Source organism: Pteropus medius, unplaced genomic scaffold, assembly GCF_902729225.1.
Source record: "Pteropus medius unplaced genomic scaffold, Ma_sr-lr_union100, whole genome shotgun sequence".
NCBI lineage: Eukaryota > Metazoa > Chordata > Mammalia > Chiroptera > Pteropodidae > Pteropus > Pteropus medius.
In genome coordinates, this window is record NW_024349125.1 from 229,798 (window position 1) to 243,283 (window position 13,486).

At 36.6% G+C, this 13,486-nt stretch overlaps 1 protein-coding gene and 1 pseudogene across 8 annotated transcripts in view; one reads left to right on the forward strand and one right to left on the reverse strand.

The window, feature by feature from the left end:
* The window catches only part of CDC14B (cell division cycle 14B), a 79,381-nt gene that overhangs the window by 21,496 nt on the left and 44,399 nt on the right, over positions 1-13,486 (forward strand). For 5 of the 8 annotated variants that reach the window (XM_039880438.1, XM_039880435.1, XM_039880436.1 and 2 more), the window contains exons 2-4: positions 8,178-8,268; positions 8,815-8,890; positions 11,111-11,203. In XM_039880438.1, coding sequence (XP_039736372.1) covers positions 8,178-8,268; positions 8,815-8,890; positions 11,111-11,203 — 260 coding nt within the window. Of the gene's footprint in view, positions 1-6,307; positions 6,842-8,177; positions 8,269-8,814; positions 8,891-11,110; positions 11,204-13,486 lie in introns of those variants that run through there. The other 3 variants (XM_039880441.1, XM_039880439.1, XM_039880442.1) reach the window with 3 other exon arrangements.
* On the reverse strand, positions 12,836-12,954 carry LOC120616924 (uncharacterized; annotated as a pseudogene).

Genomic DNA, 13,486 nt, shown 5'->3' on the forward strand with positions numbered 1-13,486 from the left:
AGAAACTTTGGGCAGAGACCAATATATATGTTTTCTATTATTTCACATAAGCATCTGAAAAAAATGTTCAACATCACTAATTATTAGGGAGATGGAGATAAAAACCATAATAACACCATCTACCTGTTTGGATGACTACTGTCAAAAAAAAAAAAAGTCAAAATAACAAATGTTGGCGAGGATGTGGAGAAATGGGAATCCTTTTGCACTGTTGATAGGAATGTAAAATAGTGCAGCTGCAATGGAAAACAGTATGGAAGTTTCTTAAAAAATTAACAATGGAACTACCATATGATCCAGCAGTCCCATTTCTAGGTATATACATCCAAAAGAATTGAAAATAGGTTCTCAAAGAAATAGTCACACACCCCTGTTCACTACAGCATTTTTCACAATAGCCAAGGGGTGGAAGCAACCTAAATGTCCATGAATAGATGAATTAATAAGGAAAATATGGTATATGCATAATACACTGGAAGGTTATGCAGCCTTAAAGAAAAAAATGTAATCCCTGTCATGCTACAACATGGATAAACCTTGAGGACATTATACTAAGTGAAATAAGCCAGTCACAAAAAGACAAATACAGTATGATTCCACTTATGAGGTATCTGAAGTAGTCAAACTCTTAGAAACAGAAGGAAAATGGTGGTTGTCATTCTAGAGGGAGGAGGGAAAGGAGAGTTGCTGTTCAGTGTGTATGGCATTTCATAGTTTTTCGAGATGAAAAAGTCCAAGAGATCTGTTGCGTAACAAATGTGTATATTGTTAACACTAATGTACTGTACACTTAAAATGGTTATGATGGTAACTTTTATGCTATGATGGTAAATTTTATGCTATGCTTGTTTTGATCACAACAAAAACTTTATGGTCTTAAAAAACTCAGGTTCACATCTATTTCTATTTGCATGCTAATCTTAATATTGTTTGTGTAGGTATTCCTTCCTGGAATATATTAGGATCCTGGAGATTAAGAATCCAGATTTCAGAGAATATTTTGCTATCTCTTAAGCAAATAAGTACATCTGAAAATATAAGGGTTACTTTTAGGAATGCAACAGAACATTTGAAATTATAATTATTTATGATATATGATTAGCATAAACAGATTGCTTACACATATTCATTCAATTTAAACAAAAAAACAAAATATACTAACAAGGTATAAATTTTATCAGAATTTTTAGTGTTTTGTGATTTTTTTTTTAACAGGAAGATTACATTTCTGTTTCCAGGCATAGTTTTTCAATTGTAACTATCTAGATAATAATGTAAAATATAAAGCTGCTCCATAGTTATAAACTAAATATCACTTTGTTGTAAAATATATAATAAATACAATTCAGCATTGACATTAAAGTTCTTAGAAGTTTGATTTTTCCTAAAACCTTTCATTAAAAAAAATCAAAACTTCAACTTTAAAAGCATGAAGACTACCCCAAAATTATTGTTAAATGTAGCAAAAGGGTTTTTCTTCTCAGAATCAAAGTACTGTATAAGCAAATTTCTCTTAAAATTCTTGAGCTTAACTGCTTCATGTAGGGCTGCTGTGGAGAGCTAAATGTACCTGCTGTGAAAATCTGTCGTGTCAAAAAAAATGTGAGTAAAGGTAGTATGTCCCAACGCTGTGTGGCTGGACTAGTAGAGAGTTCTCAGTGAACATCCCACTTTTTTCTTAGATTTCCACAAAGTTGTGCTGCTTCCAGCTCTCCTGGATCCCTTAGTGTTTCTTCTGTGGTGTCACAGCTTCCCTAAGGAAGCAAAGTTTTGAAGGGAATTGAGCCTGGAAAACCTCAATTAAAACATCTCTGTGTGATTCAGATTGAAGTGTTTTTTTTTCCGCCATCCTTCCTTTTGAAAAATAATTAAAATATTAAATCTTGAAAGCCATATTATATAAAATACACAGTTTTGGAAGTTACTTGTCTGAGCCATGCAATTATTTTTCCATAGGATTTCTTTGAAGCTATACTAATACAATAATGAGAAATTGGGGCCTTTTTAAAAAGAATACTGTAGGTCAATTACTTAATTACTTGTTTATATGCTCCTATATGTGAATTGATTCAAGATACATTGATTATATTTGTTCAAAGCTTTGTTTTACCTCATCACAAGCCGAGTGACCCTGTGCAAGTTTATTCTTGGCACTGTCTCTCCCATCTGTAACATGAGGACTTATGATATAATAAGAATAAGTGAAAAATAACTGAGATAATATGTGTAAAGTGCCCAGACTAGGATGTACTCAGTAAATGAGAATTTCCTTTTCCTCTAGCCTTGTCTGCTCTTCCTCCATTTATTTATTCATTTGTTTGTTAAGCAGACATTTTACTAAGCGCCTGTTGAGCCTTAGGCACTGTGATGGGTACGCTGTGTTTCTGACCACAGGTGCTCTCATTCTCTTTAAGCAGCTGAGAAAATCAGAGTTGGATATTAGGATCAAAACTCTTGGAAATAAAGGCCTTAAAAGCAGAAGGAAAGGCACAGACAGCTTCCTTGCTTTTATCTTTCTGATAGTTGGAGGCCTTTGTCTCTTATCAGAGGCTATAGGTTAGAAACTGATGGACCTATTTCTTTTAAGTCTATGCTGTCTGTTATAGTAACCACTAACCACATGTTAGCAGTAGTGAACATTTCCCTCATCGCACAAAGTTGTACTGGGTAGCTATATTCTACGTAGTGTGAGTTGGATCATTAGCAGATCAATAGTTTTGAGATAAAGGTAGAAGAGATATAAGAAGAGCTCCAGATTATTCTGCTGTATTTGTGTGACCTGAAGCAAGTCTTAGTTGGAGCTATATGACATGGTATCAACAGAGTCACTGTTTTCTCCTTATTCTCAATCCAGAGTACTTTTAAAATAATATGGTTGATAGAGTAGAATGAATGGCAGATAATCTTTACATTAAAAGGTAAACCCTATTTCTGTGAATTTTCCTTTGTGAAGATTTTAGGATCTGAGAGAACTTTTTATTATTCTTTAAGTCTTTTTACAGACCGAGGAAGGATAATAATATTTATTATTTCAAGAATCTTTGAAAGACTATTTAGCTACACTGTCTTTTCTGGTATGTTTTTTCCATTTTTTTAAAGTTGCAATGTAATTTGGTACTCATGGTCTCTATACTCAATTAGGTCAAGATAATTCTTAATTCTATACAAACTACTTGATTAATTCTGTAGTCTTTTCATGGATCTATACCAGTCAAAATTCTTTTTGGCCACCTCACCCCACCCTACTCTTTACTATATACAAGTAAAACACAACTTGTATATAGTAAAACAGATTTTTCTGTACAGTTTGAATTTTAACTAGTAAACTACTCTTCCCTGTGGGCCCTTATCCCTCTTACCCCAAGCAACCACTGTTGATTTCTATCAGTATAGAGTAATTTTACTTGTTCTCGAACTTTATGTATCAAGAATCATACAGTATGTTCTCTTTTGTGTCCGTCTTATTTTGCTTAGCATAGTGTGTTAGAGATGCATCCATTTTATTTTGTATATCAACACTTTATTCTTTTTTTTGTTTTTGATTAGTAGTGTTCCATTGTATGAATATACTACAATCTGTTTATTCATTCCCTGTTGGTGGAAATTTGTGTTTCCAGTTTCTTGCTATTCTAAAGCTGCTAAAAATATTCATGTACAAGTCTTATTGTAGACGTGGGTTTTATTTTCTCTTGGATATATATACTGGATATATATACATACATCCTTAGGAGTTGGATGGCTGGCTCATCAGAAAAATATGTTTGTAAGAAACTGCTGAACTTTTCCAGTGTCTTAATGCCATTTTACATTCTCATCAGCAACATTTGAGAGTTCTGATTGCTGTACATCTCCAACACTTGGTGTTATCATTCTGATTTTAGCTATTCTATTCTGTTGGCCAAGAAGTGGTATTTCATTGAGGTTTTAATTTGCATTTCTCTGACTTAAATGCCTTTTTCATGACCTTATAGGCCATTCCTATAACTTCTTTCATAAAGTGTCTTCAAATCTTTTGCCCTGGTTCCCATTTTAAAAATTTAATATGTACCCCTAATCCTTCTGTACACCATTTTCTTAAAGACCACAAGTCAAAGTGGCAAGACAATTTTAAAAAATCTCCATGACAGGTTTCACTATAGAAAAAAATTACTTATCTATATAACTAGTGGCCTAGAATTGTGATGTCCTAAATATTTTTAGGAGGGCCTTTAAATACCATTGGAGATAAAGAATGAGTATTGTGAATAAGAATTTGCTTCCGATAAGGCAATTATATATTAAAAATACTCATTAAATGAAGGTTTTTTTTCATTCACTGCCAAGAAATTTGAAATGAGACAGACCATTTACTTATCTCTGCCCCTCCCTTGAAATGCATATTTAGGGTTGATAAATTAGAATTTATCAAAGTTCTTGGCTTAGGATCCTAGAAAAATGGCTGCTGAAGTTGACTGCTTTACTTCCCTGTGACTTCTCTTTTTGGCGCAAGTGCCTGACTTGAATGACCATGATCCAAATGATTTAGGCCATGTTAATGCCAGATCTCATCTCTTTGTATCACACTGATGGAAACTGCCATGAGCCAATTTGGTCTTGCACAGCTTTTAGGACTCTGATAGACAACAGTAATTTCAGGAAAACTCCAGGTAGATGGGGTTCAGCTACTCTCTCACATCTTTGCTACCAGGTTATAATGAAAGTTAGTCTTAGATAAAAAATTTATTACAGTAATTATTAAATATTCTTAGCAAGCACGCACAAAACACGATATACTCTGTCCTGTAAGCTTAGCTTTTACAATTTTAGGTATCCAAGATTTCTTTGGATGCACATGCGGGGGTGCCATAAGAATAGGAGACCTAAGGAGGCATTGGATGGTTGAGGTTTATATGCCATTCTAGACAAAGAAGAGGGAAGTAGGGGTCTGGAGTTTCAAAGTCGGGGAGGGAGTAGGCAATTTTCAGGTAGTTGGAAAGAAGAGCAAACATGTGATAAGTGAATTCTTACTGGAGTACCCAGAAACAATGGGACACAGAGGGAAGTCGAACAAACAGTCTTTGCTAGATTTCTTACTGTCATGTTTAGTTGCTAAGTTGCTCCCTTTAAGCAGGTTTTTCTATCAATTGCTTTAAGCAGGTGACGGGGGAGGGTCAAAAGTTCTGAGTCTTTTGTTTCTTACTAACCTACTTAAAATCACTATCCCAAAAGGCATATTTTAGGGTGGCAAAGTGTCTTTTGCCTTAAATTACCGTGAATGGAGGTTGTCTCAGTTTATATTCCTACCCACAGGCAATGTGAGTGGCGGTTTCCCCACAACCTGACCAACAGTGCCTTTCAAACTCCTTTGGTTTTTGTCAATCTGAAGGAAAACTAGGACCTTGTAGTTTAAATTTGCGTTTTTGTTATTTTGCAGTCACATAAAATGGAAGTGGAGTATCTTTGTGAGATGAATTTAAAATATTTTCCAGTTTACCTCTTGACTTTATGTCTGTTTCCATGAAGACTCTTTCAAAAATGGTTATCAATTCAGCAGTAGATTCTCTTATGGCGTTTAGATTTTGTTTCGTTTAGAAAGGCCTTCTCCAGTTGGATATTAAAAAGAATTTATGGTTTTATTTTTTTAAATTGGAAGTCTTTGATTTGTCTGGAATTTTAGAATAAAAAATTTAGCAGGCGTGCTGTTTACTTCTGTGGCAAAATTGTATATGATATATAATGTGTATAGTATATTAAGATAATACAGTATAATTCTTGGGAAAGTTGTTACTGTATTGCTTGTCCGTTTAAGGGAGAGTCATTGCAAATTTTTCACGTATTATTAAAATAACGCTTTTCTATAGGAAACCTGGAAAACTAAAGGAGGGAATGAAAATCACCCCTGATCTCCGCACCATATTGTATATAACAAAATTGGGACCATATTCATACTGTATCTTCATTTTTTTTCACTTGAGTCGAACATCGATTTAGAAAATCCTTTAAATGGTTGCTTAGTATGGTGTCAGAATTTTTGTCTTTTAACCGTTCTAATACTTATCTGAGAAATCGAAGGACTTTAAAGGAATGAATGACCACAGTTTTAAGCTGAATTTACTTTTAAATCCTGAACCATTTTGAAGACGTCTATTGTATATGAGACGCCAGCACTCGCGGCGAGTCCGACACTCTCCAGCCCGCCGGGGTCTCCAGGTCGGGTGCCTGGCAGGCCCGGGGCTGCCCCGCAGTACTGCGCCTCGCCGCGCGGCGCGGCTACAGCCCGGCTGCAGCACCCCCTGGTGGAGACGGGCAGGGCAGCTGGGGGAGGCGCCCCGAGTCCGTGTCGCCGGGTCATATTCACCATCTACCCCTTCCCTTCCGAGAAGTCCTTGCACTGGCTCTCGGAGCCGCTTTCTCTAACCAGACCCGCGATTGCCTCTGTGGCGCTCTGCTGCAGGTCCCGACTGTGAGTGCAGACTTTTGGCGCTGGAGGGCCTGGCGCCACAGACGACCGACCGCCCGGCGTCCCCCGCGTCCCCAAGGCGGGGCGAAGCTGAGCCTGGGCGGCTGGGGGTAGCTTCCGCGCCCCATGCCCTTGCCGCCCGGTTTGGAGCCAGTTGAGAAGTTTTGGACTTCCGGGTTTGACTCGCCCGGGTTTGCCGAGCGTTGTCACCGTGCCTACTGCTTGGGCAGTGGCCCTTTAAACTTTGTTTTTTAAACTTTGGGGGTGTGGTCGTGGCGCCTCCTCCCAGCAGCTGATTATTCCCTGACTGTCCAGTCGTTCCCTCCACTCAGCCTTTCAGATGCTTTGGAGTCATGAGTCGGGAGGGCACAGGGACCTGCCTGATGGCCGAGGTGATCAAAGGTGAGTGCGGAGGGTACAGGGCTGGCTTGTCCCGGCCGCTGCGGGGGACACGCCGTATTAATGGGCATCATATGGTGCCTGGGCTTAGAGGAGGCCCCGATTGCTGGCCAGGAGGTGCCTTTAAACTTTGGAGCCAGGGCCGATGCTGTCTCATGGGCGTTGGTGGCTTCCCGTGACTCCTAGTCCCCAGGCGTGGTCTTGCTTTGGGGCGAACATGAATAAGACCTGTGCAGTGGGGATCCCCTAGCTGGTAGGTGAGTTGCGCTTCTCCACCCAAGGGAGCAAAATCGTGGTCACTATGCAAAGGAATCAAGGGTCATTTGTGGTTGGAAAGGAATAAACTCGTCACCCTTTTGAGTGTTTGTGGTTGCAAGACATTTTTGTTGCGTTTAGGAGGAAATAAATACAGCAATTGCGTGAGCTGAATTGCTGACAATTGCTTAAATTTCCATTTGGGGAAAGGATGCCAGTTGGCGTCCTTTATTTCTTACTATTTTGAGGGCTGAACTTGATTTTGCCAAGAGTGGAGTATTTTACTAGCACTACTAGTATTGCTACTAATAGGGATTGTGGAGGGCTTCGCTTCGCAAGGATTTTTAGGCAACTTCTTTTGGGGGTGTGGTGGGGGAGGAAGGGTGGAGCCCCTCTGAGCATTATTAATACTGGTTACCATTCTTGCTAAATATCACAGCAACCTAACTGCATTTATGCAACACAAGTTCATCTGACACTCATCATGGAGAAACCTCTTATTGCTTCTGTTGCAATGGTAATTTGTCTAATTGTAAAAGTCATTATAAAAGTGGTAGTGATCCCTAAGAATAGTTGGATAAACCCATTTTGTTGTTTGTGTTCTATTGCTGTAAACGTTAATTTTGAAGCAATTTTGAAAGCGTTCTTTTTCTACTTAAAATACAGTTTCTTATTGAAGTGACTCTTTAGGATGCCTTGAAAAGCAATGATACGTAGTCAGTCATCTAGGTTGAAGGCTAGCTATCAAGTGCATGCTGCCATTTACTCAGATTTCTTAGTCCCGGGAAACTAAAGTTTTGTGATGAGAGGTTCCTCCAGGAATTTAGCCGTATTGCTACATAAAAGGTCACTTATCGTTATTGAAACTTACAGTTAAAGGCAGTTTCTCCTTAAAAAAAATTTGCTTATTTATTATCACCAAAATAGCCAGAACATTTTCAAAGTATCTGTTGGCACTCTTACCATCAAAAACATGCATAGAAAAAAATCAAAATCTGACTTCATCTGAAAAGAGTTGCATCATGATATATGAAATGTTTTTTGATAACCTGAAGGAAGGAACATTGCAATTTTTCCATTTCAGATCGCCTTTGTTTTGCCATTCTCTACAGCAGACCAAAGAGTTCATCAAATGTACATTATTTCAGCATAGATAATGAACTTGAATATGAGAAGTAAGTATTGCTTTTTAAAAGATTGTTAATAACTTTTTTTAAAGAATCTAAAGGTATGTTTATAAATAGGATAGCCTTGGAAAATTATAGATCTGTTGATTGATAATTGCAGGATTTTTTTCTTTAACCCATAGTAATAAAATAGCTCCTTAGAGAAAAAATAAAAATGAAAGAACTTTTCTAAATTTAACAATTTACATTGAAATTCTAATAGTTTACAGTACAATGAGATATAAACTAATGTATTAAGATATGTTTTTACCAGTGGAAAAATGTGTGGAAAAACAGCTTTTTTATTCATAAGGTGTTTCCATATGTTATTCGAGGTTGTATTTAGGTGTTGAACCACTTGTCATATTGTTTAATAGGCGTTGCTTACCGGGATATCTCTTCCTCTAGTTAAGGCAGTACCTTTAAGTTCTGTGACTGATAACAAAATGGTGTATGCTTTCTTGTCTTAATTCGATGTTGTAGCTCCAAAAAGGCATTTATATTCAGAACATCTAGAATATTATACATACACGTTTTTGTTTTTCATTTTTAAAGCTTCTACGCAGATTTTGGACCCCTCAATCTGGCAATGGTTTACAGATATTGTTGCAAGATAAATAAGAAATTAAAGGTAAAGTCGCTTTTACTTAAGAATTGACTTAATCATCATTAGCCCAATCTTGGGAAGGGGAAAGTAAGGAAAGCATATCTCTATTTTTAAAAAGGAAATGTCATGTTTTTCATTATGGTGGTGTTTGGGACATACCCATGGTTGCTTTAAGAAAGCATAGTGTGTAAGTTATTTTTCCAGAGTTTTTATTCAACAGTTTAAGTTTGGGTCATTTGGTTCTGGTTTGGATTGGTGATACTCAAATACTTGAAAAGCCAAAGTAGAAATTGGTTAGTAAGGTGAACCTCTTATTGCTGACCTAACGCAATTGAAACCTAACAAGAGAAACTTCCTGTGCTGTAGTCATTGTTCTTTCTGCCCTCACTTTGATAGAGAGAGTATGCTAGCAAACTAATGAAGAAAAGTTAGTTAATCTTACTTTCTCTCATTCAATTTTGAATCTCCCATGATGTTGTACTACTACTGACTCTTCACCTTGACAGTTAACACATACGATTAAGAAGCAGGGGAAGCAAGGGCAAACAACGTATCTTTAAGGCTGTATCATCGAGAATTGCAAAAGTGTGTATTCATTAGTTTGAACTTAGACACCCCCTCATCCAAACTTTGATTATTGGTCATGCACAATAAAGAAATGTATGTATTGCTAGCAATTCCAAATAAGTCACTATAGATTCTCAAATGGAAAGTACTATATTTGAAGATGGGTCCTTTTTTAAAGCAACTTTATTCAATCGATTACTTACCAAGCTACTACTACACAGAAGAAATAAAAGTTATTTTTAATTAAAAATTAAATTGTATTAAAAAGTTATGGGTAAGGCAGACTTTTTTCCTTGAGAATAAAATGTAAAATTTCATATCATAAACATTAGAAGCACCTGTCAGATGAGCTAATGGAAGTTGTAGCATTACTTTTTATTTCGGTATTATATGTGTATTCACTACAGATTTATATAGAGATGGAGAGTCTTCTTTCTGGACTTTTTTCTCTCTCGAATAGGAATATAAGCATTTATACTCTTATCTATTTATGCCACCCCTCCCTTTTTCCAGTTGTCAGTGGCAGGTCTTTTGTTTTATATAGGGCCAGGAAGCTGAAAATAATTTTCTCTTCCCCTACTTGTCTCTCCTTTGCTTTAATTTTGAAAGAATGTTTTACTGTACTCAGCCAGCTATGGACTTACACTTTGGGTCAACTAAGAATATATTTGTCCTTTTTTTCAATGTTTTGTCACATTTACTAGCACAACTTGTAGAGTGTTGATCACTCAACATGATAACTGTTACTGCCTATTCAATTAGTAGTGATAAAAGTGTGTTGAGAGTTTGAATTAAAGTATCTTGTGCTTGTGTTGCTCTATAGCTGATTTTGTTTGTTTTAGTTTTTAAAAGTCAACTTGGATCTCTTATTCCATGTAAATAACTAAAGGAAGATATGTACACATTCTTCCTTGATTCATAGAAACCAAGGAATGCGAGCTTAATTATTGAACTGAATATATCCTGTTCCGGACCTAAACCCGAACCCATCTCTCTACTCACATTATTGAAGCATGGGTGAGGGAGTGCTAACTAAGCATGTGTTCCTCTGGTATTTAATCTGATATTCTTTTCATTTTTGACGTCTTATTGAAGTATATATTCACAGAAACATGTACAGATCATGAGTATACAGCCGAATGAATTTTCACAAACCGAGTATACATGGGTCATGATCTTGATCTTCAGATCGAAAACAGGACAATAGCAGTACCACATGAGAGCCTGTTTACAATATCTCTGCGCCACCCTCACCGCGCCCTCCCCCCCACTCATTGCCCTGATTTCTAACAGAAAGAATTTTTGCATGTATTTCTATACTCTTTTAATTTAAAGGTTTTGGGAATAGATTTTTTTTTTTTAAATCAAGCAGTAGGAAAATGAAAGAAAAGTGCCCCTCTCTCTAACTTCTTATGTGTTTTTTCAGAAGTAATCTATACTTTAAGAATATATCTGTTCATATCTTCTTTCTACTTCTTTCATTGTCCATTCCTTCTAATCTAAGAATATGTCTTATGGGAAGAGACATGGTACTTTGGGGTATCAAAGTTAATATTTTTAAAGGTCTTGCTAATATGAATACATTGTGAGATTTGGAATTTATCTTCATCACAAAATAAAGTTTTAGAAAACTTGAAATTTAAAAGAAAATACTAACAGCTGTGTGTCTTCATGCAGTCAATTTCAATGATAAGGAAGAAAATTGTTCATTTTACTGGCTCTGATCAGAGAAAACAAGCAAATGCTGCTTTCCTTGTTGGATGTTATATGGTAAGTATTTAAGTGCTTTCCTAATGTATTAGTGACGATGCGTTCACCAGTGGTACTTTAAATTTGCTGTTGCAAATTTGAAATTACCTTTTCTAAGATAATGTCTTGATTTCTTTCCAAAGAGAATGTGTTTTGCTTTTTAAAAACCGACCAGCTGTGTATATATGTGTGTGTGGGGGTGTGTATATGGAAGATCTTTGTACCTTCTGCTCATTTTGCTGTGAACATAAAACTGCTCTAAAAATGTCCGGAAAAAAAAAATTCACTAGTGTGAAATTCTTTATGTGTTATGTCAGTTAAGGTTAGTAAATAATGCCCCCAAAGCTGTGTTGTTAGTAACTCGTGATCCACTTAGTGAAGTTGTGAAAGTGGAGTCTGGACCAATAATTGATTAAAAAAAAAAATTAAAGTGTACCACTTGAAGTAAGAGTGTTTTATAATTTGAATACAAACAATTTTTTCCTAACTAAAGTGTGATTCTAAGATCATTTTCATTCTCACCAAAACATCTAGCAGGAAGACATGGTGTATCAATATTATAGGAAAACGAGTAACATGCTGTGTAGATTCCATATGACGTTGAGTGATTGGTCCATTTGGATCACTGGAAGTATGCTTTGGAATAGCCGGTATTTGTACAAGAGTTATGAATCTCATTTACTTGTAACTGTCATGGAAGATATTTGGGTTTTTTTAGAGTCAGATAATATCTAGCACCTAGTGCATTCATCTGCAGGAGTTACCTAAGCAACAGTTTTTTCTCAAGTAAGCTCCTCCAGAGAGCACTGTCCCTCATCTTTTTGGTTGTATGGAATGGAGAAGAACAGGGAGTGGATTGTTTCTTCCACTCTTACCCACTATAGTTGAAATAGTTACTCTCCTAGATTAAAAAAAAAAAAAAGATTGTTCTTTTTCCTGAGTCTTCCCTCAGCTTGCTACTTGCTTCCTCCCTTAAGATCTTTTCTGATATATAGTTTGATGATCTGGAATTTGCAATGATTAGACCAAAAGTTGGTGGTACTAGTTAAAATTTCACCTCAAAATTTAATAATTTTTTTTCCTATTTCTAAGGCATATAGCATTTGTTAAAGCTTTTTTGGTTTTGTTTTCCTATTTGTGCTCACAAAAGTAGTTGAGAAGTGTTTCTGAGATAACTTTAATTCATATTGAATGTATGAAACACAGATTGTAGGTTATGTCTATTAAAATTTGATTTCTTAAGCCAGTTGTGGTGTTTTTGTTTTTTCCATCTTTCCTGCTGTTTATTGTGCTTAGCAGCAGAAACTCTTACGGGGAAAAAAGAGCCTACGCAAAGGCTCAAGAAAAAGAGTATGAAGAGTTGGCTATTTTAACTAGGGCATTTGGTCGCACTACTTGGCCTGTCATTGGGGAGAGGAACCCCATGATTACAGAAAATCGTGAAAGCTTTACAGAAAAGCAGACTCAGCCAGAGTTCTTGGGGTTTATAACATATTAAAGAGAACTCTGGAAAAATAGCCCTTAGTATGACAGACAGTAAAAGTCTTTATGCCACCCAGGAGAAAATCTGGCTGGCTGTAGCAGTTCCATGTAGGAGAATGTGCTCCTGAGCAGAACGCACAAAGCTCTGCCCAGGCTGCTTTTTTTTTTAAACGCCTACAGCACCTGGTCTTCCTAAGTGGTCTCCTCTCCAAGTACTAACCAGGCTCAACCCTGCTGAGCATCCGAGATCAGATGAGATAGGGTATGTTCAGGGTGGCATGGCCGTAGACCAGGCTGCTTTTTGGTCAGTACTTAGTCTCTGGTCATATGAGATGTCCCCAAGATGTTGGGTCTTGAGGAATCAGACCTGGTGACTTCAGTGTGAAGAACCCCTTAGAGGGTGGCTGTGGGCATGGTGGGAACCAAGGATTGTCTTAAAAACAAAAATAAACCACTTGATAATTTTATAACTAAGAAATCTCTCTTTTTAAATCTTGTTGCTGTTGTTTACTCCTGGTTAAAAACAGGGATGCTTTGGCATATTTATTGAAAATTTGTTGGCGTATTCTCAGTTTGGTGTCGGCCTTTTCACTTTGTTTATGGTTGTATTTTGGCATTGTTGAAGAATAAAAATTCAGCTGATGAAATTTAAATATCTAATTAGATTTATTCAGCAATTCATGAATCATCTTTATACTCAGATGATATTCATATTTGGGGAAATATGAATAGTAATAGTAAATAGAAAGGTGCTCCCATGAGCTGTACAAAATGGAAGATTTTTATAGGTAGCAAGATGGTGGGACAAGGAAGTTAGAAGAG